The following is a 25,958-nucleotide window of genomic DNA, read 5'->3' as shown; positions in this document are numbered from 1 at the left end:
GTGTGTGTTCATGTTCATACATACACACATGCATGCAAAACTTACCTCTTATATGTCGCCCTCATTAACAGAGTAACTGTACACCATTACTTCTGAACATTGCAAATATTACTTTCATAGATGTGTGTGTTTAGATGCGTGATACACAATTTGCTTTTTGTCTTTACATAACCTACAATTTGCTCTGTATTTATGCATATATCAAAAAAGAGTGAGGTGGGGCATATTACTTTTTGGTTTCTCTAAAACTTACCTATTTATTTTAATATATATGCTATCCCTGTTTGTGAAAGGCTTGGCTTAGATAATCATTGGAGAAGCAAAATCTTTGGATTTCTATACACTAGGGTCTCGATTTTAACAACAAAATGACAGCTAGTGTAATCCATTTTTTTTCACTCCTGCTGGATGAGAGAGAATCTATATTAAGAGTGAAAAAACCCAAAACAACCTCCTTTCTTCAAAACAAAATGATCTTTCCTTTGACAATGACCAACATTTTAAAAGTACTAAATAAACTCTCTGATAAGCTTTTGTATATTGGGCTTTCTTCGATGCCTATAAATATATTCCATGCTTGATTTAAGGTAATGTTCTACAAATGTAAACCATTATTCAGTTTGTACTAAATTCCTGCTTGATAGATTAGCCAAGGAAGAATTACAATTCAGGGCTGTCCTTTCCATGTAAGACACAGATTAGTGAACCAAATCAAAAGCTCTGTGTAACCTAATCAAGACATTTGATTTTTAAATGTCTTGTTCAGAGATATTTTTAAAACAGGATGCTGCCTATTTGGAAGAGGCATTATATTTGAATAATACCAGGGGGAATGAATGAATCCAACTCTACTTAAACTTGACATTTTTTTTTAAGCACACTAATCAAATCCTCCTTGCTCTATGCTGCTTATGTGGTAGCATCAATTTTTAAAGCCCCTACTTTGGTTTGCATTAGTAACAGTATATAAAACATTAATGTAATGTGCCCACTCTGAGGTCCAAATTGATGCTGCTTGTTATTGTTTTTTAAATTATAGGGTTTGTTTTCTTTTTCTTGTTAGTTGCAGGTAAATACCCTTTTGATCTTTTGATTTGATTTGTCATAGAAAATCACTCAGATATTCATGCTGTATACAGACAAGTGCATCCAACCCCCCCCCCCATCTTCTAGTCAGACAGTGACAGATGTATCCTTAGCAGGAAAGTTGTCTAAATATTGATGCGGATGCAACAATCTGTCATATCAATTGAAAGTTTAAAATCTCAACTCCTCCCTCCCGCCCCCTCCCCCAATAATGAGTGCGTTCAGTTAGAGCTTTTAATTTATTTATTCATTACAGTTCTGAAAGTTTTAGCAATAGGCTTTATGCGTTTGGGCTATTACAGTGTAATGGGAACCGTCCATCTAGGGTGGAGGTCTCTCTTAAATATACAGTATCTTTTTCTCTCAATGGTAGGAAATCAAGGTAAACAGTCTCTTCTCATGGAGTAACTGTTCGTCGTCACCTTGTTCTACCAATTATCAACCAAGAGAAAACTAGTTGTTATGCTTTTGCCAGCAGCCCGCGATGCCCTCAATGCTCAGAGGGTTAAAAGGTATTATAATTTGAACAGAAGTAGTCTCAGGGCCTACAGCTGGCTAATAACAGAGTTGTATTGAGTGCAAGCAAGCCCCACAGCTGTGACTTTCGCCACAAGGCTCAGACTAGACAGGAGCTCTAATCAGCTGGGCCAGGCGGCCACTGGGGCCTGTGTCTTTATCGTCCAGATGGTGTGAATTTAGACACTTTTGTTATGCAATTGCAGGGAGGAGTTGGGGAGAAGAAAACAAAACAAAGGCCACCATGCTGTGAGCTTATTTGAGTTTGAAATTAGAGACAGATTTAAAAAAAAAAAAAAAAGTTGAGGGCTGAATTTTAAAACCATTTTAGTCGGGCTGGTGGGGGGGGGGAAGGGGATGCATAAGGCCTTTCTTTGATATGGGGCCTTATGGGGCATCTAGTTTCTAGGGCTGGCTTTGTTGTTCTTGTTGGTTGTTGCTTTTTCACCAGTACGCTTCATACTGCAAGACTTACAGTATCCTGTGTGGATCTGATTATATGAGAAAATAACATAGCTCAAAGCATGGTAAGGATTTATTTTTGTGATGATAATAAGTCTTAGGCCCTGATCCTACAACTTTATGCAAGTGAGTAATTCCACTGGGACCAAAGTAATGACACGTACGTTTGTGTGTGTGTGTGTATAAAGTTACTCAGGTGCTTAAATATTAGCAGGATCAGGGTCTTAATTTCCACTTAAACCAACGTTATGGACCAAATACTGGAGTCACTGAGATTTTTACCACTGATTTACCTGGAAGCAGGGTCAGCCCAGTAAGGAACAACTATTATATAACAACCCAATTGGAAGATTGTCAGTATTTAAATGCCACAGTGATAGGTCATTTGAAGTACCTTGGATAGTGGGGACCTGAAGATTTGAGATGGACTTCAGCTGAAACACCTGACTGGAATATCCTCAAATTTTGGAAATAATCTGATCCACAACTAAACTTGTCATTTTGTGGAAAGGGGTGGTGCTTTCAGAATAAAATATTTCTTGTGTTCTGGGGCTCAGAAAGTACTAGGGTGAGAGGAAATTGTTTAGTTGTTTACCAAAAATATACTACACTAGAGGCAAACAGTGAGAAAATTAATATTTGCAAAGTGCTTGGACGCCTTCGGGTCAAAGGCATATTTTTAATAATACATAATGCTTCAAAGCTCGTAAATGTGATAACCAAGAATGCAAACTAAATCTAACAGTGAGGTGGGTTTTTGCCAGGAAGCAGGTATGTTGCATCCCAAATCCGAGTAATTTAATCTAAACAACTCTACAGTGTGCTGACAGAGAGATTTGGTGTGGGTACGATTGTTTTACTCCATTTTGCGTGTTGTTGTGACGTTATAATCTGATGTGTCTGTCGTGAGATTGACTGTATGAGTTATATGATCTTTTGAGTATTATTGCAAAGAAAGGAACTGTGGTGTGGTTTTTTTTTTTTTTTTTTGGTTAGCATAAAAAAAGCACACCAGTGTAAAACTCTTTCTTTAAAAAACTGAGCTAAGTTTTTTTTTGTTCGATAGTGGCAAACAGTATGCTGCATTAAAACGAACAAGAGATTTGCTCCTGATTTCATTTCCAACTGGTCATAATATTTGCAGCTTTAAAATAGAAGTCAACCCTCTACTCTTCTAAATGACAGGTTTCAGAGTAGCAGCCGTGTTAGTCTGTATTCGCAAAAAGAAAAGGAGGACTTGGGGCACCTTAGAGACTAACCAATTTATTTGAGCATAAGCTTTCGTGAGCTACAGCTCACTTCATCGGATGCATCAAATAAATTTGTTAGTCTCTAAGGTGTCACAAGTCCTCCTTTTCTTCTAAATGAGGGGGTTCTGTTTATTTTTTCTTTAGAATAGAACATCTGAAATCTTCGATTTTTGTTATCAAAGTATGAAACTTTGTCTAAATGGCCAACGGGCGGTGAAATTTATCCAAGGTGCACTCAAAAAGAAGTTAGACATGGGAGTGACGGGGGGGAAGAGAGAGTCTCAGTGGTTGTCAATTCTTGTAGCTTCACTGAAGTCAATGGAGCTCTGACAGTTTACACCAAATAAGTACCTACCCCAGGGATTCTCAAATATCTTGTGAATCCCTTATTTTTAAAGGCATGGACTCAATGGATAACTGTGGGATTGAGGCAAAGGAATACAAAAAGTGTCAAAATAGCTCACGTTAGAACTGCTAATGAAAGAGATCTGCTTGTTGCATCCCATCTTGCTGGGCCGTGTAAACTCACAAAGGGAAAGCCAGACAGTTCCTGTCATGCTACAGCTTGCTGATTGAATGCATGTACTTAAAATGCTTAATAGCTCTGAGGTGGGAAGTTTTATGTCCATGTTTATATTTTAAGCATTGTATATCTGAGTATTATTGACTTCAAAAGAGTTAATCCTTCATATTGTATAGCCTTGGACTCATTCGTGCATTTTTATCTGTTTTTCCTCTGGTCAGAGCAATTCCCTGTGGAAAGCAGCTGAATTTAGGCTAACTAGGAATTTTGAAAATGCGTTCAGCCCCCTCAAAACCACTGCACATAAAACGACACAGCCTGGGCCAAATTCAGCTCTCGGTTACGTTGGTGTAAATCCAAATAACGTCACAAAAAGGCGATGGGACCAACTGCTTGGATTGATGCGGGCGTAACTGAAGCTGACCCACTGGCGGTTGGGGCAGAAGGGAATTTTGATACAGTGTGCTCAAATGTTCAGCCGTTTTGCTGATAAATATTGTTTCCCGCCACTAACATCCTGGTTGTGTCAAATGGAGCTATTTGATTTACCACAGCATCAGGATTCTCTTAACACGTCTGATGGGCTTGCACACCGTTGCTATGAGATGTTTTTATAATGTAGCGATAGCAAGCCCTTCCCGCCTCCTCCCCCCAATGCATGTGTCAAGCGACCACCTCTTTAGTTGGCATAAATGGGTCTAGCTCTTTTGGTTTTCAAACAGAATGGGAACGTACAAAGGTCCTGAACTGGTGCCCAGTGCCCCGTCTGCACGGACAGCAATGAGAGTTGAGTGCTCCGTTACCTCCCAGACGCGGGCAGCCGTGCTCTCGCAGGATATCTATGCGTGCCTGTATGTACATACGCAAGCTTACATGCACACACATAGTACGTGTGTGTGTGTGTGTAAATTTTAAATAAAGTCCCTATGCCGTACTTTAATTATTGTATCCCTTTGGGGCAGGGACCTTGTTATCTTGCTTATGCTTGTAAAGCCCTAGACATACCCATGGGAGAGAGAACTTGTCTGTTGGTAAACGGGGTGCAAATTACATTGCATGCTCATCAGAGAGAGGCTGATGTGTACAATTTCTATGCCATCATATTGCTGACCACACTGTATAAACTTTATATTACGTTCCCATTTATAAATAGGGTTAACAGATGTGGAATAAATGGTCAATCAATTATTACGGCGTCCAACAAGTTAGTAGGTTGCTTATAACCATGGCTTGTCATCGGCTATGACACCTTTTACTGGTGGGCTTATAACCGTCTAGAACACATGCTGCTCATGTCTGTTACATGCTTACAACATCTGTTAAACATTTATAAATGGAGCCTTCATATAAAATGTGACCATATTGCTTTTCCTTTTGGCTGAGATTTTTCAAAGGAGACTAAGGGGAGCCTAGTGTCTAAATCTCGTTGACATTAAAGGGGAATTGGGCACCTTCCTGAGACCCCCTTTGAAAATCCCAGTTAGAATTTTCTGGATACCACTTAAACGTCCACAATGGCTTTAGTTCAGCTGAGCAAGGCTTAGAGTTCGTTGCTTTGCCGTTAATACTCACAGAAATCCTCTCATTTTGGTTTCTTCCCCGCTCCAGCCGGTGCTGTGAAAAGAAAAGTTGCGGCAACAGAAACGAGACTCCCTCGGATCCTGTGATCATCGACAGGTAGGAAATAAAGTGCTCTCTTCCACGTCACCCAACAAACCAAACGGCTGGGTTTGCTTGGAGACAGCCACGGGTCTGTCTCTCTCCTGTGATGTCTTTGCTGTACGATCCTAAAGTGCTATCCTTAGAGCTAGTTATTTTCAGAAAAGCTGGGCTTCCCTTGGTGGAAATTTTTTATTTTAATGCTGTCCTACATCTACCAATTTAAATTTGACCAAGTATTCTGTGCATGGTAAGTCTCTGAATACTGTCTATTCACCTGGGATGGGAGCCAGCTGGATTGCTGGAATAGATACAGTTTCAAGTAACCTGGCAGTTTCATTAAAATTCCTTAACAAAATAATGATGTTGTATTTGCGGCTTTTTTGGGAAACACATGATCCAGGTTTTAAATGCATGGTTTTGGGATTACCATACGTCTTATGCAGAACATCCATTTCACATATTTCTTGGCCTTCAGTTTCTGAGGGGGGAAATGTGTGTGTATTCAGTGAAAATGTAAGGAGGCAAATTCGAAACTGATAGAAAAGGAAATTTTTTTTGCACTGCCTGCAGTTAGCCTGTGGAATTCATTGATACAAGATACCGAGGCCAAGAGCTTAGCAGGATATAAAAGGGGATAACAAGAAGTATGCAGCATTCTTTTAGTAAATACTAAAAAATACACAACTTGAGTGCTTTATGTAGAGAGATCTTAAGACCTCATGCTTCAAGGCAAATGCTTCTGTCTCGATATCAGGGGTCAGGAGGAAACTTTTCTTTGGGACAGGTTTTTCTATAGCTATCTATTGCAGGAGTTTTTCTTCTTTGGTATTGGCCATAACTGGAGTAGATGGACCATGAGTCCAATTTCTTTGTTCCTTTGTTACACCTATATTCAGTGCATCCATTATACATTATTAGGATAGCTACATATCATCTACATTTATACTTGGATTTAAGAATGGTCAGATTAGTTTGAATAAGTATCTATAATTCCCTTCCCTCAAATTGTTACTAGCCAATTTGATCCTAATCCTTTTTGGAGGCTCTGAATTTTTTTAGCTGTTTTTTTTTTCTTCTTTGTCTTTATCTTCGCACTTTCAGCTTGTAGCTGAGACCAAAGATGGAAATGCCAAAGAACCACAGTATTCTGGCTAGAAAAAGAAGTGCTGGACATGTCATATTGAGCTTGTCTGCACAATTTTTAGCCTATATTTGGCTGACTTGAGGTCTGGTTTGAGTCTGCATCTGAGAATTATCCAACCTCAAGTCTGAACTTCTTGAGGTTTGCCCATTGCAGCTGGGGAGACAACATGGTGCACTGGGTGAGGAGTCAGAAAATCTAGGTCCTATTCCTGATTCTGCCTCAGACTCTCTGTTTGATCTTGGGCAAGTTACTTTCCCTCTGTGTGCCTCAGTTTCCCCATCTGTAAAACAGGAATTATGCTGCTTTAAGTGGTTTGAGATCTTTGAACGTACAATGCTATGGGAGGGAAACTGTTATTTTATAGACAGCCCAGGGCTTTTCTTCCTAACCCAGCCTTGGCAATACTTAATTTCTGAGGGATCTTTGAAAATATTAAGTGTCATAAAGTCCTTTCACCACAGTCACCTTCACGGGTGAGAATTCTGCCTCATGTTAATGACAACACAGGGCCTAGCTGTAACAAAGATGATTCCCACCAGCTCCACGGGAGTATGTTCCAGATCTCTGTCGACTGTTTCATATGAAGCTTGTTCCTCTCTCTGGCAACCATGAGGGGGACCTTTTGCCAAATAGACACAAATCAGGTAGAGGGGGATTGGATGCACTACTTAGCTGAAACAGTTTGTTCTTATCTTTTTAAAGGCCGTCCTCCAGATCAGGGCTGGAGCAGTGTAGGTGGAGAATGCCCTGCCATGAGGGGAGCAGTGTGGGCTCGTGAGCAGGGCACTGGACTGAGAATCTGGGAACCTGAGTTCTTTTCCCAGCTCTGCCCCTGACCTGCAGTGTGACCTTGGGCAAATCGCTCACCTCTCTGGCATCTGTTTTCCCTCCCACCCTTTGTCTGTTTTGTCCATATGGATTATGAGCTTGCCAGGGCCAGGACAGGCTTAACCTAAGTGATACTATAATGTAAATAGAATAATACTACCTATGATACACCTATTCTGTGGATAAACAGAATTTAATTTCCAGAGTCTGGCAATCCGGCACCTTTCATAAGCACTGAAAGCCCTTTTAGGATTTTCAAACTAATCAAACAAACTACAGCCGATGAATGATCCCCTCTGACCTCCCCACAAATGCTTGTATGTTAGAGAGTAGTATGTGTTTCTGGAATCATCTGAGAAGCTGGATCCTAATTATTTTAGGGGATTTTACATTGCTTGTTGGCAGAAAGCAAACTGCTACAACTAGCCACTCTGCACCAGGTGAAAGGTCACTTCTGAAAGGCAGATCACATTCCTCCACGGTCCAACATGCTGATGGGTATTTGTGTGGGTGTGTATTTGAACAGAGGGTTTTTAATGGTTCGTCGAAATAATGACGTGTGTGTTTAATGTTGGCTTCCTGTATATATTTATTTATTGTTTTAACTTAAAAATATTCACTTTAAAACTCTTCTCAGAGAGAGCTCTGCCACGGGTTGAAGCAATATTGAAATATGGAGATTGAGATATTACAATGTAACAACCGTGTTGGAAAGTAGCATTTATTTGTTGAGTGAATAGGATGACCAGATAGCAAGTGTGAAAAATCGGGACAGGAACTGGGGGGTAATAGGTACCTATGTAAGAAAAAGCCCCCAAAATCGGGACTGTCCCTATATAATCGGGACATCTGGTCACCCTAGGAGTGAATATCACATACTTGAAGGCAACTGTAGCTCTGGATTGAAAGCAGCTGAAGTTCCATGTACACTTAAAAAGATAAATAAATTGCAGGCATGATGACAGAGATCCTTGCTGTCAGCAGGGCGCTGACTCGTAGGGGGAACGCACTTACCACATGACATCATTCTCTTCTGCAGGGCAGGTAGGACCAATCAGTGCTTTAATATGGCCCAGAAATGTGCTGAAGTCTCTTATTTTAGCCCAATTCAGGGTCACTGGGTGAAACACAGTTTCGGTCAGTGTGCAGTGCAAGATCGAACCAGGCCTGGAGCTCATCCTCTTGTCTGGGGTTTTCCAAGGAGCCTGAGGAAGTGAAGTGGGAGCTGGATGCCAACCTCCATTCGGCTGTTCAGAAAACCCAAGCTGCGGTAACTGAATCCTCTGACACAGGTGACTGATGCCACGTAGATAGGCCTGGATTCTGCAGCCTTGAATATGGGCATGGGTGCGGGGGGAGATTCCTTTCTTTTCATAGCAGTTAATGTTAGTCTTGTTCTTGAGCCAGGACAGCATGATCAGGCCTAGAGAGAGGATGAAACGTGGAGGAAGGAAGAGGGGACACTGAAGAAAGCTTGATGTTCAGCTGACCCATGTCCAGAATGAATCTGTGAGAGACAGCTAGAGTCTTCCATTTAGAAGGGAAGGAAAACGGAGATCACCAAGGGACTGGCTGGATTGAATACGATGCGCTGGCATTCCCTTTCTGCCTCATTCAATCATATGCATTACTGTTGCTGCAAGGGTTTGTGAGAAAATGGTGATTGGCACTTGGGAAGGCCCATCTCCATTGTAATCACTACCATGGTAGGGGGCTTGATTGTAACATGGCTAAAACTGGATTCCATCTTGCAGCATAGAAGGGTTGCTCACAGCAAAAGGCTGGGAAGAAACCAAACACTTCTTAGTCCCATCTATTTATTGTTTGTATTCACAGTGCATCCACAATTAAAGACATGTTGGGGTGCCCTTTTGTCTCAAGCAGCTTCCCCAGTCATTGTGGTAGTTAGTGTAACTAAGACTAAGACCCCAACTAAAAGTAGAGGATGCTAATTTAAGAGTGCTTGGAGCAACTAGCCCAAAGTCTCTTCCCATGCCGAAGCAGGTTACGCTCTCCCATCTGACAACATATTAATCTGACCATGCACTCAGATTCAGCCAAGAGGCTGAATTCTTGGCCCCGATCTTCAGCTGGCACGAATCAGTGCAACTCTATTGGAATGACGCCAGTTTTTGCCAGCTGAGGATCTGGACCCCTTGTGTTTGCTGTGAGTATTTTAGGATGTTACATCCCATCCTTTGAGCTGAAGAACGCACCTTTCACCCCTTTAATTATTTTTTGCCTGCACTGGTAGCCTGGCACGTTGTAAATTCCCCCCGAGGGGTGCTGTGCAGTGACAACTGGATGACTTTTGTGGCTGAATTGTGGGCATCTTGTGTTTATATTGAAAAAGGGGGAAACAGTTCAGTGGGGAAAATAACATCAGGCAGCCCTGAACAAAGTCCAAAAATCCTTATACTGAAAAAACCCATTTCCGCTGTAACCTTTGCTCTGGGGACTCGATTTAGAGCCGAAGGACCTAGTAGTTATTTTCTTCTCAATCTTGGAAACTGATGTTTTGCTATTGGAACTGGAGCATGAATGTTGCCTTGCTTGCATTCGCCATCCAGCCATCTCCCTGGGTAACTATATGTAAGTTGCCTAATATGGTCCACACCCCTCCAAGCGAATGCTGATGCAGAATCCCCCTAAAGACTCATTCCAGCCTTACCAGCGGAAATCACTTAGTCAGCAAAACACTGAAGAGTTGTTGCGGTTTTGGGAGCAGGCAGGTGTGCAGAGCTGTTATTGACAGGAAGACTCTCCCTCCTCCTCCCCCCCCCCCCCCCCGTGCTTCCCCTAACTCATAGCTTTATGTGTTTGCTCTTTAGCACACGGATAATGTTGTCAGCAGGATGTTGGTTGGGTGAGTCTCACTTGGGCTGTGCTCTCCCAGTGGTGAAAAGTCTTCTCGCTCTCAGTTGTTGCTGTATCATTCAGGATTTGATCCGACTGTACATTGTCCATTTCCCGGTGTCTGGAATATTGTGTAGAGGGGGAGTTTTTGGAATAAAGTCAGTACATTTCCCCTCTGAGTTTTTTTCCCCCTCTCTCGGTGGGCCAGATTCTGATCTCACTCACCCTGGTTCCAATTTGAAGACGCTTCCTTGACTTGAATGGAAACGCAACAGATTTACACCGGTGTAACTGTGATCACAATCTGACCCATAGCTATCATTAATGCAAAATTTATACTGTACTTGTAATGAGGACTCTTGCTATCCTAAATCCTGCTATTGCAGCTTGATGTATGCAGAGTGGGTCAGATCTCCAACTAGTGTAAACAGACATAGCTCCCCTGGTTTCAGTGTGTTCATGCTTTAATTCTACATCCCGACACAGTCCAGAACAGTCCCTGAATGGTTGTAGCCTCCATTGGATCCTCCCTCTTGGTTTATTTTTTAAGTTATCATATAGGATCTTGGTAGTGTTATGGACTCTGCAAAATTATCATGTTCCGCCAAAGCCAAGTTGGAGTCTTTCCCGTGGCTGAAATGACACTTAGGGCTGTTGCAGTGTTTGGCAGCCTCTGGAATGTGGAGTGTTGCCTCCGAGACAAAGATTTTCTCATATGCTGAAGGAAATGTGGGATGACAGTAAAACGGTGCAGGAATTCTTGAGGCAGATCTCTGGAAAATTATAAAGCCTTCCTCTTGCAATTGAAACTTCGCGAGTGGCAGTGGTGGCTTGTGTGGTCTGTATCCTAGATGTCACCGAGTCTGGTTATTTTTCAGAGCCTGAAGGGTAACTGAAAAGGAAAACCGGTCTTGTAGGTCAAGCATCGAGAGATCTGGCTTCTCGCCACTGCTCTGCCACGGACTCCCTGTGTGACCTGAGGCAAGTCACTCAGATCCCCCACTACAGAATAGAGATGATGATGCTTTCTTTCTCCTCTCCTTGCTCTGCCTTGTCTATTAGATGTTGGGACTGTCCCTTACTACATGTACTGTTTAGTGCAGCGCCTAGCTCAATGAGGCCCTGATCTCACTTGTGTCTCCTAGGTGTACTGAACTATAAATGTTACCTGTCCTTACAGAGGGCTCTCTGTGGACCATAGAGCAGTTTGAGTCCACTACTGTCTTTGAGCTACTAGAACTAGCTCAGGCGGCAGAGGGATCGTGGGTTCAATTCCCACGGTGGAAGTGGGGATTGTTCTGGAAAAGGCCTAATACACATTTGGGCTCAATAGGGAAGCACTGATAATCCCGGGGATACAAGAGAGGAACAGGATTTGAGTGAGCGGTGAGGTGGGGAATATTAACTTGGTTTAGAGATGCACTGAACTGCTGCAAAAGAAGGAGAGCGAGGTGATCCTTAACGGAGGCCAGTGGAGCTATGCTGGTTTATAGCAGTGGAGTATCTGGCACTGTAATCACAGTCGGTCGTGCATCACAGAATTGGTCCACTGACACACACTGCAGATCTTCAGCCATTTGCCAGGCAAGTAAAAAAGAAAAACCACCCCCCAAACCATCAGCACTTGTTAGCATCTCTGCAGAGAAGCCAAAGAGACTGAATTACATTCTTTCACCCTGGGCGTGCCGGGGGGTGTGTGGTTCATCCCTTCTCAGCAGAGATGGGGGCAGTGGGGATGCAGTTTGCCTTGCCATCGCTGCTGTCTGGCTGCACGGAGGGCTGAAGTCTCTAGGGCTGTCTGGCACATTTCACAACCACTGCAAGTCACTTCAGGCAAGACAGTCGCTGCCAGATACAGCTATTATGAATGTGCCACTGAAGTGTCGGTGTAGCGTGTGGAAGTGCTGGGTTTGATATGCCAGCGTAGGAGAGGGGTTGCGGTACGCCATGTCTTGCTGCAACCCAAGTGACAGCTGTGATTCATACGTGTGTTTTTTAGATTGCACGCTCATCCGGCGGAAGAATACTCACTGGCTCGAAATATCTGGAGGCTTCCCTTTGAATTTTTCTGCTTTTAATGATGTTGATTGTTTTTCCTGCCATGTGAAGCAGAAATGGATGAGGACGCAATATGTTCTAGTAGTTAGTGGGGGATGGAAGACCTGAATGTTCCCAGTTATGCTACGCACTTGCTGTGTAACCTTTGTCAAGTCACTTAACTATCCATGCCTCAGTTTCACTTTTGTGTAAAATGGGGTGGTAATTACCCATCTTGTGAAGTGCTTTGAGATCTTGGCATATAAATTCTATTATTTTTTTTTTCATACGTCTCTTCGAGCAGCAATTCTCAATACTTGGTCGATCTGGAGTTGTTCTGTTTGGGCCTCTTTTAATTCTGTTCATTTCCCCCTTCCTTGTGAAGCTGCTGGGGTGTCGTAAATGACTCTCTGAAGCTGCTGCTGCTGTGGAGAGAAGTTATGAGAGTAAAGCGAGGACAGCTCTCTGCTGCTCCCTGCAGTCCCCCTCCAGCTATCCCCTTCACCCCTCCGAAGCCTGCAGTGATCTCTGCACTTGTCCGAGGCAGTCAAAGTTCTTTGTTTGCTGCTAAACGCGGCACTCCTGCAAAGAGCTGCTGTTTTGCCATCTGTCTCCTTATGAATTTTTTAGTAGACTGGTTGTTTGCGAGAAATCAGTAAGTTAGAAGGCACGAGCTCAGCCATTTGACAAGTGGTTTCTTTAGTCCCTTAAAAAAGCCCAACAGCCCCACCAAAAAAACTCCAAAACGAAGCCCAAGTTTTTTGGAACACTTCAGCTTCTGGTTTCAGCATTTCACTTAATGAGTTTGTACGTGGCTAGACAACAGATTTGCCAGGGAGCTGAGTCAAAAGGAGCATAAGAATCTCCTTGAATGCACATGCCAGAAAAAAAGGGAAGGATGGTCCAGTGGTTAGGGTGCAAGCCTGGTACTCGGGAGACCCAGATTCAATTCCCTGCTCCACCACCGATTTCCTGTGAGCCCCTCTGTGCCTCACTTCCCCACCTGTACAATGGGGATAATAGCACTGTCCTGCCTCACAGGGGTGGTTGTGACGATGATAAATACAGTAAGGAGTCCGAGGTCCTTGGACGCTATAGAGTTAGGAGCCAGGACTGCTGGAAACTCCCTTGAAGTGGGGGGCCACTGGTGCTTGAACCATGGCCTCCCTCACCCCGGCTCTGGCCCCCCCGAGACTCCACCCCCTCCCTCCATTGCTCACCTTTAAGGCAGGTAAAAAGTGGAAGGGCATAGCCCTCCCACTTTTAAAAGTGACGGTGCGATGCTCCTTGGTCCCCTGCCATGTTCCGGTGCCCCTGATAGGAGGCATATAAGTACCGAGAGAAAAGAAGAAAGGGAAGGTAGATGCACTCTCAATGTGATGCTGTCCTGCGGTAATGATTTTTGGGTCGAATGCGGTAAGAGGTAGGAAGCAGGAGTAGGAGGGGGAGATGGGTCCAGGATTATTTCTGGAGGTGGTGTCAGCAAAATACAATGGGTCAGAGCCTCAACTGGTGTAAATTCACATAACTCCATTTGAGATCAGCCAGGGGAGGTTAAGGTCCCAGAATTTCAGGCAGTCCAAGGCTGTATGCCTGTGCTAAACTTTATTTCTTCTTAAAAGTTTCCCATCAGTGCTGACAACTGCTACCACTTAAGAAAATAAATCTAATGAGAACACGTCCCAAAGGACTTGAGCAACTGTGCGATCCGATAAGATCCAATGATGCTGCAGCACAATTTGGACAGCCAGCGTGGATGGAATCCAACCTGGTTAGACTCTCTCTGCTCTAACCCAGATAAAGAGCATTGCTGCCTGGTTAACCCCATGTTAGATTCCTGATTGGCCCGCTCAGAGCTCTGACCGTGCCGAAGCACAGTGAGTGAGATCCTGGCCTCACTGAAGTCGATAGGAGTTTTACCGTTGACTTAAATGGGCAGGGGTGGATTTCACCTAGTCTAAGCCCCAAGGCCAGTGTAAACGTCAAGGAAAGGGGTTGAATGGCCTGGGAGCAGCTAATAATAAAGGATCTCAACGGGACAAAAGGGAAGGGCTTCAGGAGACAACAGTATGACGAACCGTTAGAACCAGTGAGTTTAGTGGGGGGTGGGGGGAATGGAAGAAGCATATGCTGGAGCCAGTTATGTGGCACAGCTGGCTTCCCACCAGGCTGCATGCATTTGGGTGTGTAATGCACTTGGGAAGTGCGGTGTGCATTCCCCTCTGTGGCTGATCCTCCCAGGTCCAGTAGTGTGCTATGTCTCCCAGCATGTGGCGAGTCAAACCGTAGAGATCTGTGCTTTGGTGTTGATGGGTCCCGGGTTCAGATTCTGCTAGCTGACCCTGTGGGCATGTTGTTACGTGAGCACATTTTACCTAAATGCAGTTCTCCGAGGGAAACCGTGCATTACGCTCTTGGGGTCTGTTGGTTTCATGACTCTCACTGAAACCCAGAGGGGTTGAATCCCTCCTCCCGCCATGGACACACAAACTGAAATTGGAATGGAGTTTCCCATGAGCCAAAATTCTGTGTGCGCGGGAGAGGAGAGTGGCTGTTGTTTTTTGCCTAGTGGGTTTAATAATTCAGAGAGACAGTTCTGGGTATGGAGAGAACAGATGGGCCAGTAATCAAACCTACCTGGTTTCTGGCTGTGCTTTGCCAAAACGCGTATCCAACTCATTGGCCCCACCCACGCTGGAGGGGTGGGAGTTCAGCAGTGGAGTGTGGAGAGCCATGTTAGACACTCGTCCATGGTCTGACATGGCTACCCTAGAATACACTTCCTCTGCATATACCTGACCCTAAATGCTTCCCTGATCCTTGGCACCTTTCCATCCTCCTACCTTATCCTCTGTCTAGACCCTGTTTTATGGACTTGTCCCCTCTTGTCCCACAGTCTTGCTCTTCATGGCAGTCTCCTGATTCCCGTTGACATCTTTTTGTTTCTCTATAATCCCTCCCTTGGTCGTAGCATGCTTTCAACACCCGTTATTCCTGGTGGGCTCCCTTGTAATCCCCATCCTCTATACGCCCCCAATTCCTGCCCCTGTAGGCTAAGTTTGCTTCATTCCCCTCGTATGTCATTCCTGAAGGCCTCCCTTTTAACAAGTGGGGTCTCTTTCTCTTATTCAGTGCCTGATCCAAAGTCCACTGGTTTCTAGAAGACTCTTATTGATAGACTTAAAATCAGTCTCTCATTCCATATGTGATACTTGTATTGGCACTGAGTAGTGAAGTATCTGACTTCCTCAGAATCTGTAAAGTATTTATCCTCTGTATCCCTGTGAGGTAGGGAAGTGCTATTCTCTCAGATCTACAGATGGGAAACTGAGGAACAAAGAGACTAAGGCCCAGATCCTCAAAACTATTTAGGCTGCTAACTTCCATTAGTTTCAGGATCTGGGCCTAAGTGACTTGCCCAAGGTCACACAGGACACCTGTGGCAGAGCATGGAATTAAACTGAGGTCACACAAAGTAATATTTTGTTGCTGGACCAATCTCCGGTGGTGAAAGAGACAAGGTTTCACACTTACTCAAATCTCTAGCTGTGTAAGCTTGGAAGTTTCTCTCTTTCACTAACAGAAGCTGGTCCAATAAAAAAAAATAACACACCTACCTCATCTCTCTAATTTCCATTATGTCTTTCTCGTATTTCCTTTGTAACTCTAATGCATTTCTCTCTTCCAAACCCCACTTCTTTTCCCACCCCCATCCTCTCCCTCTGTTAATTTCCTTCCCAGTTAAAGAACCCGGTGCTTATTTCTCTGTGGGCGTTCCATTTATAACTCCATGTTTGGTGGTTTTTACATCAAGTGGAGTCCATTGAGCTTGTAAATTGTATTGGATCAGTGAGCCTATAATGAGGCTTCTAAGTCCAAACAGTGCAAGTCTGCTGGGATTTTATTGTTCATAAAGCTTCTTCCCTGGGGAGTGATAGTCATTAGGTGTGTGCTGTGTTTAATATTTGGTCATGACAGGAAGCAATAATTTTCATTCTTTACTGTGGCTCTTGAGTAGTTTTTAAGTAGTTGGCTTATTTGAGTCACAGGGACCGTGAACCAATTAGGCAAAGAAGGGCTGCTGTTCTCCGTATGAATTTGTATTTCTCCTACAAATGCTATTAAATGTGGCGACTTATCGCTACGCTGTGGCTTTTAATCACAGCTTTGCCCCTCTCGTGAACTCCTTAGGTCTGTAGCACCCGCCAGGAGGTGGCAGAAAGCTGTTATCACCAGACAATGGTACTACTTTTACTGGAGGGATTGGATATTTATGCCTTCAGAACAGCAACAATCTGCGCTGCTGGCTGTGCGTTGTTAACCTCGTCACTTACAAGCCCGATCCTGCCCTTGTTGAAATTGACTTCAGTAGGAGCAGGCTTATGTTCACCTATTTTTCCACCTAGAAGTTGGTGGGCAAATAATTCGGGCCAAGGTTTTTCAAAAGTGATTAAGGATTTTGCGAGCCAAAAATTAGGGAACCCACTTGAGACATCTTCAATGGCCCTAATTTTCAGAGAGCAGATACTTAGCGCTAGAGCTGATGGAAAATTTTTTGTTGAAATGTGGGGAGGAATTTTTTTGAATTGTGGCGGGGTGGGGGGGTTGTAAGAAAAGCTTTCATCTGGGGTAAAGTTTTCTGGTTTTCACCTGAAAAACCAGATGCCAAGAACCATAATATATTCGGGGGGGGGGCGCGGGCGGGGTTCATTTTTGGTCAAAAAAACATTTTCATGGGAATTTGGGGGAAGCATTTTTATTTCTTTTTTTCAAAATTTCCTGTGATAATTTTTCAAACAGTTCTCCACAGCATTTTCTGAAAACCAGACCCTCTTTAAAGTGTCTCAGACTGGGACTCCAAAATCACTGGATCTTGACCAGTAGTTATTTTTCAAACATCCATGCCCTCTCCTGGCTCCTGAATGCCAGTGGTAGCTACAGAAAGAAGCAAACTATTAATTATAAAAAAAGAAATCTTCTGAGCTCTAGGTGTGTTTTTTTTTTTTTAAATGTGTGTTTCAGCTGGTGTGTGTGGGGTGAAACTCTCTCTCTCTCTTTCCCTCTCCCTCTCTTTCAATTTTCTTCCCAGTAGCAGCCTGACACAACCAGCATGAAGAGGACAAATTTCACTCTAGCTTCTTCTGCTTTCTGGTAGAAAGTTTTCTTTTGACTCTGGGAAGTGGTAACTTAAGTCATTCATAAACACTCCCTCCACTCTTGCATTGCACACAGAGAGACAAAACTGGGGCAGCAGAGAACTGTACAGGGTGGCGGAGGGTAGGGGTGACAATGCAAGCCGAGGCCTGCCGCAGTCAATGCAGTTCCATCGCTGCTGTGCATAAGAAATTATTCACAGGAAAGCAAATCCAGCCTAGAGAGAGGTTACATCAGGTGCAGCTTCCTAGCCGTCAGTTGGCAGAACTCCAAGGTGTGTGGAGTTTTTTGTTTTGAGAGAGATCCTTCTCAGTTGGGGAAGGTGCCGGGGGTGTGTGTGGGGGGGTTGACTGTGGTGGGGAGCATGGCGTGAGACTTCCTTCAACTGATCAAGGGCACTCTCCCTTCAATTGCTGCTTTTCAACTGTTTCTCTAAGTTTCTCGCTGTTCTCTCGATTCAGGTTTCTGTAGCTGCCTGAAGATGCATGATGCCAATATTCTTATGCCACGCGAACCCCAGGGTCTGATTCAAAGCTTTTGAAGTTGGTGGAAAGACACAATGAAAAAGACTTGAATGGGCTTTTGGATCAAGCTCCTAGTAGGGAGCAGGAATCAATAAGCATGTGCAGCAGCATCCCAAGAAACCACTTTTCTTATGTGGGCATGGAGGGAGTTGTGAACAGAAAAGATAAGGAATCTGGGGTAAGGGAGGGTAGAAAGCCAGGGCCACAGGTTTCAGCTATTGTGATCACAAATAGTTTTTGGTCTTCCATTAGCCTTGTCTTCAAAAGGGAATTTAATTAAGTTTAAACACAATTTTTAATTACCAGGAGGACAGTGTAGTGTAATGGATACGCCACACTGGGAGTCAGGAGACCTGGGTTCTATTCTTGGCTCTGTCTGGCTCTGCTGTGTGACCTAGAGCAAGTCCCCCTCCCCTCTCTGTGTCCCCACATCCCTACCCACCCTTTGTCTGCCTTGTTTATTTAAACTAGAAGCTCTTTGAGGTCGGGGCTGTCTGCCAAGCACAATGGGACCCCGGTCTCAGTTGGCACTGCTAGGCACGGCTGTCATACAAATGACGATGGTAAGGGACAATGCTGACCATGACCGGTTGGAGTAGACCAGGGCAAGTTGTGTTCAGCTCGTCTCGGTGTTTAACTACACCTAGCTGAGCTGTTGCTGACTGTGACTCGTGCTTGCTTACGCTGGTCAGACAGCATCTTGTTGGCTAACCGGAGCGTCACTGTGCAAGCCTGAGTGCTGTCAGATCTCCTCCTGAAGATGAGGCCCATGGGCTGAGCCGGAGCAGGTGACCTCTGCAGGTCCAGCCATGGAGTTCATCAGAACTTCGGACCCTTAGGGTCTGGAGAGCTTAGTGGCTGAAATGACTCCAACTCAGCAGCCTGTGGAAGGATGAGCCCTGTTCCCTGCAGCTCAGGTTTTGGCATGAAGGCAGTGAACTCTGTGCTGTGATACATAAGATATTTCTTCTCTTTAAAAAAAACAAAACAAAACAAAACAAAAAAACTCATTGGAAATCTGGATCCCCAGCAAAATAAAACAATCTTGTCAATTACCATAAATCCTTTCAGATTCCAGGCTCTGCTTCCCTTTTGTTACTGATGCTCCCCTCAAAGAACTAGCCCACTTAAACCACAGGTTGCGCCAACAGTACTGTCTGCCTTTTTCACGTTCCGCTGTTATTGCTGACTACAACCATGGAGTCGTATTTTCAGACTGGTTGTAGGTGTTTGCTTGCTCCCTATTAGTCTGTTCGCTTTCTCCAGGGGAAAGTTTTCCACCAGCGTATTTTCCCTCTGGATCCTTGTCTTGATCTTTGGTGCTCTATGCAAGAGGCTGCAGAAGAAAGGAAAGACATAGTTGTCTTGCTCTTATGGTTCCATACCCAAGAGCTGCATCGCAAAAACACAACTGTGCAAAGTGTATTTGCATTAACCACCCACCCACACATGCGTGCATGCATTTTCAAAATGCCAACCTTGGAGGAACATCCATTAAGTTTTTTTTAAAGAGGGGGCATAATGAGGGTAATTATAATGGAGTTGGAAGCCAATACAAAGTGAGTACGCCACCAGCCAATGTTGTATAAAGAAATCGGACTTGCTGCAGTGCGTGTCGGTGCCAGATACAAACGGGATTTAATTATTTTTAAAGGGCCACAGTTGTGCACTCAGATACTATGATGATATAAGCCATTTATCTAGGCCCTGATTCAGCAAAGCACTTATGCACCTGCTTAATTTCCACTGACTTCAATGGAACTTAAGCATGTGCTTAAATGCTTTGCTGAAGCTGTGTCCTAGAGAGGAAGGTACGGTCTCCTGGCTAAGGCAGTTAGATTGGGATTCATGAGACCTAGGCTCAACTCCTGACTTTAGCACAAACTTTGTGTGATTTCAGGCAGGTCACGTAATCACTTTGTTCCTTAGTTTCACCATCTCTAAAATAGGGATAACAACACTTCCTTTCTCCCACTGTCTGTCTGTCTTCTCTATTTAGAATGTAAACTCTTCAGGGCAGGGACTTTTTCTTGAAAAGTGCATGTACAGCACCTAATACGCTGGGGTCCCAATTATAGCAGAGGGCCTCCTCCAGATCCTAGTGTAATATAAATAAATCCCAGACAGATGGTTTAGACTAAAAGAAAAAAGCTGGCACTATTTTTTAACTAATAAACTTTAAGATTAAGAAAAATGTTTTGATTTTTTTTTATTGAGTTGCTACAGGGTATTTTGTTTGGGTTTAGCAGACATTTCCCCCGCAGACAATGTGCACCGTGATCAAAAGATGAAAGACCAGAGATGCAGATGAATAGACAGGCAGGTTTATTTTCACTAGTCACACAGAAGTGCAAAAAGTAAACAGACAGCACATTGGAGACAGAAATTATTTTGGTTTGGTAAAAGATCCTTGTTGTAGGCTTCAGTGGGAACCCACGTAAATATAACAAGATATAGAATCTGCAGTATTGACAAAGCCAAGTGATCAATTATCATGAGTCCGGACCCAGAAAATTATGAGATTGTCTTCAAAATCACGAGATTTTTATAAATTTGGGGTTCTTTTTTGTTGCCTTTTTGTTTAGGGCTCATGTTTTTCAAGCTTGTCTCCATAACTAAGACTCCTAGAAATGTTGTTTTTTGTTTTTTTTAAACATGAAAGCTAAAATTCTCATGTATTCACATGACAGCGGGAGGTGAGGCTTTGAGAAGAACACCAAACATCATGGGAGTTGGCAATGCTGAATGTGTGTTGATTTTTAGAGTGTGAAATAATACTACAACTTAGCTCTTACAAAAGTATACATAAATATAAATCTAGAAATACTACATAGCATCTTCAAGCAAGCTGTACAACGTTGGCCCCTTATTTGCTATTGACCAAGTGCATTACAAAAATATGTCAGTTTTGTTTCTAAATTATGTCATCAGGTTAATTCTCTTAATATTTTTTCATACAAACATTTTCCCTCAAAAACATTGGCAATGGGTCCCACCCTGCAAACTACTCCATAAAAGCAGACACTGTTGACTTCAGCGTGTTCTGTGAGGGTCCAAGGGTCTATCTGGGTTAGGGTTAAAGGACCTGATTCTGCAGGGTCACGGCATGCCTCCTCCAAGGATCCTGAGTGCCTTCTGCAACTTGCTTAGGCCCTGATTGAGGAAAGCCCTCCACATGTTCTTTAAATCCATTCAGATTCAGGAAAGCATGGAACTCAATGGTACTTAAGCTCAAGCTATCTTGAATAGGGCCAATTTCCTGAATTATGGCCTTTCACAGAACCTCGTGTGTGTGTGTTTTGCACCTTTTGGATTGTATTCTCAAATTGTAGGGCTGCATCTACTCCAGTGTAGAACAACATTCCATTTGATGTTGACCAAATATCTGACCAGGGTAATGCCTAAGAAAGCTGCTGAAAAATGTGATGTGTTTGGTCAGTCAAAATCCTTCAATTAAAAAGAAGGGTGGAAAAATATATAATGTTGTGTCAGTGTCATTTATTGACAGTGAGCTTCATAAGATCCTTTGGGACGTTCTTGTTAAGGGGGGGGGGGAGCCCTTTATCTTAAGCATTTCCCAGCATTCCTTCAAGACATCTGGTTCTCTCATTTTCTATCTTGACTTCTGTGCCTTCAAAAATATCACTGTCAGTTTTTTACTATTTAGCCAAGCAACACAAGCAGACTGGGGGTCCTGCATGATAACTTGTCTAAAGCATGGTTGTCTTTCAGAAGCAGTGACCTTAACCATTTCAGTGGTGGGGGGTTTTGACATTGTTTCTCTGTGTTCCTGTCGCTATCCACCCGCTTTGGTTTTGTAAGCAAAAATTGAAACCGTCTTCAGATAAATTAAGATAATGTGTTGCACTTAACACTGCCAGCATTTCTACACTCACACGTTGGATGGTATTTCAGTTGAGTGGGGTATCTCCATTTGACAAAAACAAAGCCAAGCAAGAGCCAACTGCCCTGAGAATAGCTCTGATGGGTGCAAAAGAGGGGATGCTGAGACTGCGTCGGGTGATGTTTAAGGGGCATATCCTAAGCTGGTTTAAACTGTCATAGCTCTATTGGCTTTATGACAATTTGTATCAGCTGGGGATCTGCCCCTTAGACTTGAACACAAAGTGGGCGTCTGGGATGTTCAGTTTGGGGTGTACAAAACAGCGAGGTATTGATTTGTTAACAGAATTTTTTACTATTTACTTTTCAAAATCTACCTACTCTGAAAAATTTGTTCCAAAAATGTCATATGTGGAGCTGGTAGCACCACCTCTTTTCAAGCACCCAATACTTCGCACTGTAGGACTTTATTTTCAGTTTCTTTTAACTTTGCCAGACTTTAACCATTTGAACATTTCCATGCTGGGTATCTGCCTCAGGCTGAATTGTTTTTGGAAAATACCGATCAAAACCATTTCCACCAATTCCGAGAAAGAGGCGAGGGAAAAAGATGTTGTTTTGCCCATGTTTTTTTTTTTAAAAAAAAAAACCTGGAGACCTTTTCTTTGTAAAGCTCCAGAGCCCCTATGCTTTGGAACAAGGACTTCAAATTTGGCAGGGGAGTGGCCTTAGGTCAAGGATGTGCCTTTTGCTGTGCCTGTGAAAATCTATCCGAACTTGGCAAGGTGTGGGAGCGAGGCAGATCAGATGAGGAAGAGGAGGGAAAGAACTGGGTTTGGCTGGGCAAGGAGACCGAGAGCAACAGGCACTGAATGAGGCAGGGGTTCTATGAAGAAAAAATGTATGTTCGTGTCGTTAAAGACTGTATCATAATGCATCTCCACAAGGGGGCTGAATTGAGGTTGCATGGGCAAAGATATAGTGTGTGTGTGTATATAGCTATCTATATAGGTGTGTGGGTGGGTGTATACACACACACACACACACACACACACACACACACACACACACACACACACACACACACACACACACACACACACACACACACACACACCCTACCTATATAGATAGCTATACACACACTGTATCTTTGCCTGAGCAACCTGAATATGAATGAATATATATATATATACACACACGTGTGTGTGTGTATATTTATATTCCATTCATCCACTATATATGTAGCATTTTAAAAGAATATTTATATTTCACCTAGTTTAATGCTACATCAATTTTTTCAGGACACTGCAGATGCACCCCGCCTATTTGCACTGGTGCTGAACAGAGAGGTTAAACCGAAAGTCATTGGAGAGACTAGCTGGTTAAGCGCTGACCTTTCCCCTCTGAAAGACAGCGATCTGAACTTGAGAAATTAACTTTGCCTGCCTGTGCCCCTGCTCCTTCTAAGCCATATTGCAAACATTAAATATAAGCTTGCAGAATGGAGTATGACTGGCAGTCACCTCCCCCAGTAGAGGAGGCCCCAAGGTGGAAGGAGTACAGATAATGAATTGCCGTCTTTATCCCGGGAGAGGGATAGTTGCATTACACTTCCCACTCTGTTCTGCCGTCACCCACGCTGCACCAGACCCCCTGAATATAAAAGGAGCCTCAGTTTTCGGTGTCATAAATCTAAGTTCTCAGACTTTTTTTTTTTTTTGCCAAGAACTATCTAAAATACTTCATCTTTCCCTGAAATAGAATCTGCTCCCTCCTGAATTATTTGTAGCGTAATTCCCCATGTGGGCATGTAGACTGACCCTGGAGCCATGTGCTTAAGGCATCTTCACGTTCTCCGGTGTGCTGGACCCGATGGGTATCTTTCTCATGACTTGGCATTTATTTTTGTGCCACAGCAAACAGTCTTCGTTTCAAAACGAAATATCTTCTAATGGTTAGAGCAGGGGAATGGGAGCTGGGCCTCTCACATTCAGGTTCTGGCTCTGGCACTGATCTGCTACATCTTCTTGGGCAGATTGTTTAGCCTCTCTGAGTGGGATTTTCAAGAGTGCTGAAGTGACGTGGGAGCCCAAGTCCCATTGAAAGTCATGGACTCTCTATGCCTTAGTTTGATCATCTGTAAAATGGGCATAATACTCAACAGCTTCATTGGTGGGGGTTGAAAAGTACTATGAGATCCTCTTCTGGAAAGTGCTATCGAAGCGGTAAAATATAGCTTTGCAGTGTTCATGTGCCACAAATAATTAGAACCCAATTCCCATTTAAACCAAGACTGTACTGCTCTGATGGCATAAAAGAGCCACAGAGTAAGAGTATATTTGCCATTTTAAGACCCCTTTACGCTCCAGTGGTGTAAATGAGAATCAGCCCCTTAATCTTTACTTACATTCTTTCTCCTTATTCTTTATTTATCTTGTTTATTTAGATTGTCAGCTGTTTGAGGCATGGACTGTCTCTTATTATGTGTCTGCTCAGTGCCTATCATAATGGGGCCATGGTCTATGTTGCAGTCTCTACGTGCTACCGTGATGCAAATAATAATTTTAAATGGCAACTATTAATTGCTACCACCTGTAGAGAATTACAGGTTCATTAACTGAACTGGATGGAAGAACTTGTCCTTATTCTCTTCTTTGTGTTCGCATCAAAGCTTCGCTGTGGTTTATAAACCTATTCCCAGAACTGGCTGAATAACCTGTGAAATATTCTGTGAAAATTTTGAATTTTTTTTTTACCAGTTTCTCAAAATGTTGATGAAATTTTTCAGTTGTCCAAAAAAAATTAGACCAGTTCTATCACTTCTTGAAACTCCTGTTTAAAAAAAAAAAAAAACCAACAAAATCTTTCATTGAAATTTTTTTTGGGGGGGTGGGGGGGGGATGGGAGGTTCTAGCAAAAATAATTTTGTTTTAATCAAAAATTTTAATCTGAAACTCAAGATTAGGAAAATTTTAACCAGCTTTAGCAGTTCCTAAAGATGAATCTAGTCACATAGCTAAGGATATTGTACCATTCTCACAAATAATACTTGCTGCTAATGAGATACAGAACCTTGTGCCTTTTAGTCACTAGTTCTAATCCAGTGGTTATCGGTGGGAACTGAAATATATGCCGACTTTTTTGGGGTGTGTCTATACTGTGTCTGGGAGCGAGCCTCCTAGCCCAGGTGCACAGCCTTGGGCTAGCGGGGCTTGTCCTAACGTGCCAAAAATAGTTAGATGTTCAGCCGGATCGCTCCCAGAGGCTGTGTAGACATACCCATAGTGGTCTATGTGAAAGATCTGATGTTTTTTAAAAAAAGTTATGCTTTGTCTTATACTAGTGCCAGGGAGATTTGATCATGGACCAGAATCACTTTACGAGGCGCTGTATGAATACAGAACTAGGAGACGGTGCCTACCCCAGGTTTTAGTCCAAAACAATAATGGACTGATGTCCACGTCACAAAACGACCACCACAAAGGGCACTCATTGGGCACCTTTGCTTGCCGGCTGACAAAAACTGAACCGGCGGCTACGGAGAGTGAGCTCTCTTTCCTGCCGTCTCAGGATTCCTCTAGAACAAGGTTGAGATACACTGGTGAGGCTGCTGCTATCTTTCCTGAAACTGTTCATTGGATAAATGGACAACTTCGGCCAGCAGGCTGGTCCATGTGCAACCTTCTGCTAGCGTTCCATTAATCTCCCCTTATCCCAGTGCTGCAAATCTAGTAGGTTTCGAAGTTCTCTCTCTCTCTCTCATTAAAGCTGTGTTTTCTCCTAGAGTTCACTATTGTTTTCTCAGCCGACCCATCACAAAGCAGAGGTCACATCAACATGACCTTTCGCTGGTACACGGAGGCTGCTAAATAATTCACGTGGCCAACTTGATTTCGGGGTCCACATTTGTTTTTTCCACTCTCCTAATCAGGATGCTCATTTAATTCTATTGCAGCACCTGTTCAGCAATTAACACCCTACAATTTGCATCTTACCCTGACATTTGCTATCTTTCCAATTAGTTTTTATATCAGTATAATTAGGGAGGGTTATTACAGTGCATCAAGCAG

The 25,958-nt window shown here is 43.3% G+C and overlaps 1 protein-coding gene across 1 annotated transcript in view; it reads left to right on the top strand.

Moving 5' to 3' along the window:
* EBF2 (EBF transcription factor 2) overlaps positions 1–25,958 on the top strand; it is a 165,194-nt gene that overhangs the window by 6,110 nt on the left and 133,126 nt on the right. The window contains exon 6 of the mRNA XM_077805554.1: positions 5,446–5,514. Coding sequence (XP_077661680.1) covers positions 5,446–5,514 — 69 coding nt within the window. The remainder of the gene's footprint in view (positions 1–5,445; positions 5,515–25,958) is intronic.

Source organism: Eretmochelys imbricata, chromosome 26, assembly GCF_965152235.1.
Source record: "Eretmochelys imbricata isolate rEreImb1 chromosome 26, rEreImb1.hap1, whole genome shotgun sequence".
NCBI classification, from domain to species: domain Eukaryota; kingdom Metazoa; phylum Chordata; order Testudines; family Cheloniidae; genus Eretmochelys; species Eretmochelys imbricata.
Note: the sequence above shows the minus strand (reverse complement) of the source record. Positions and strands in the feature narration are given on the sequence as shown.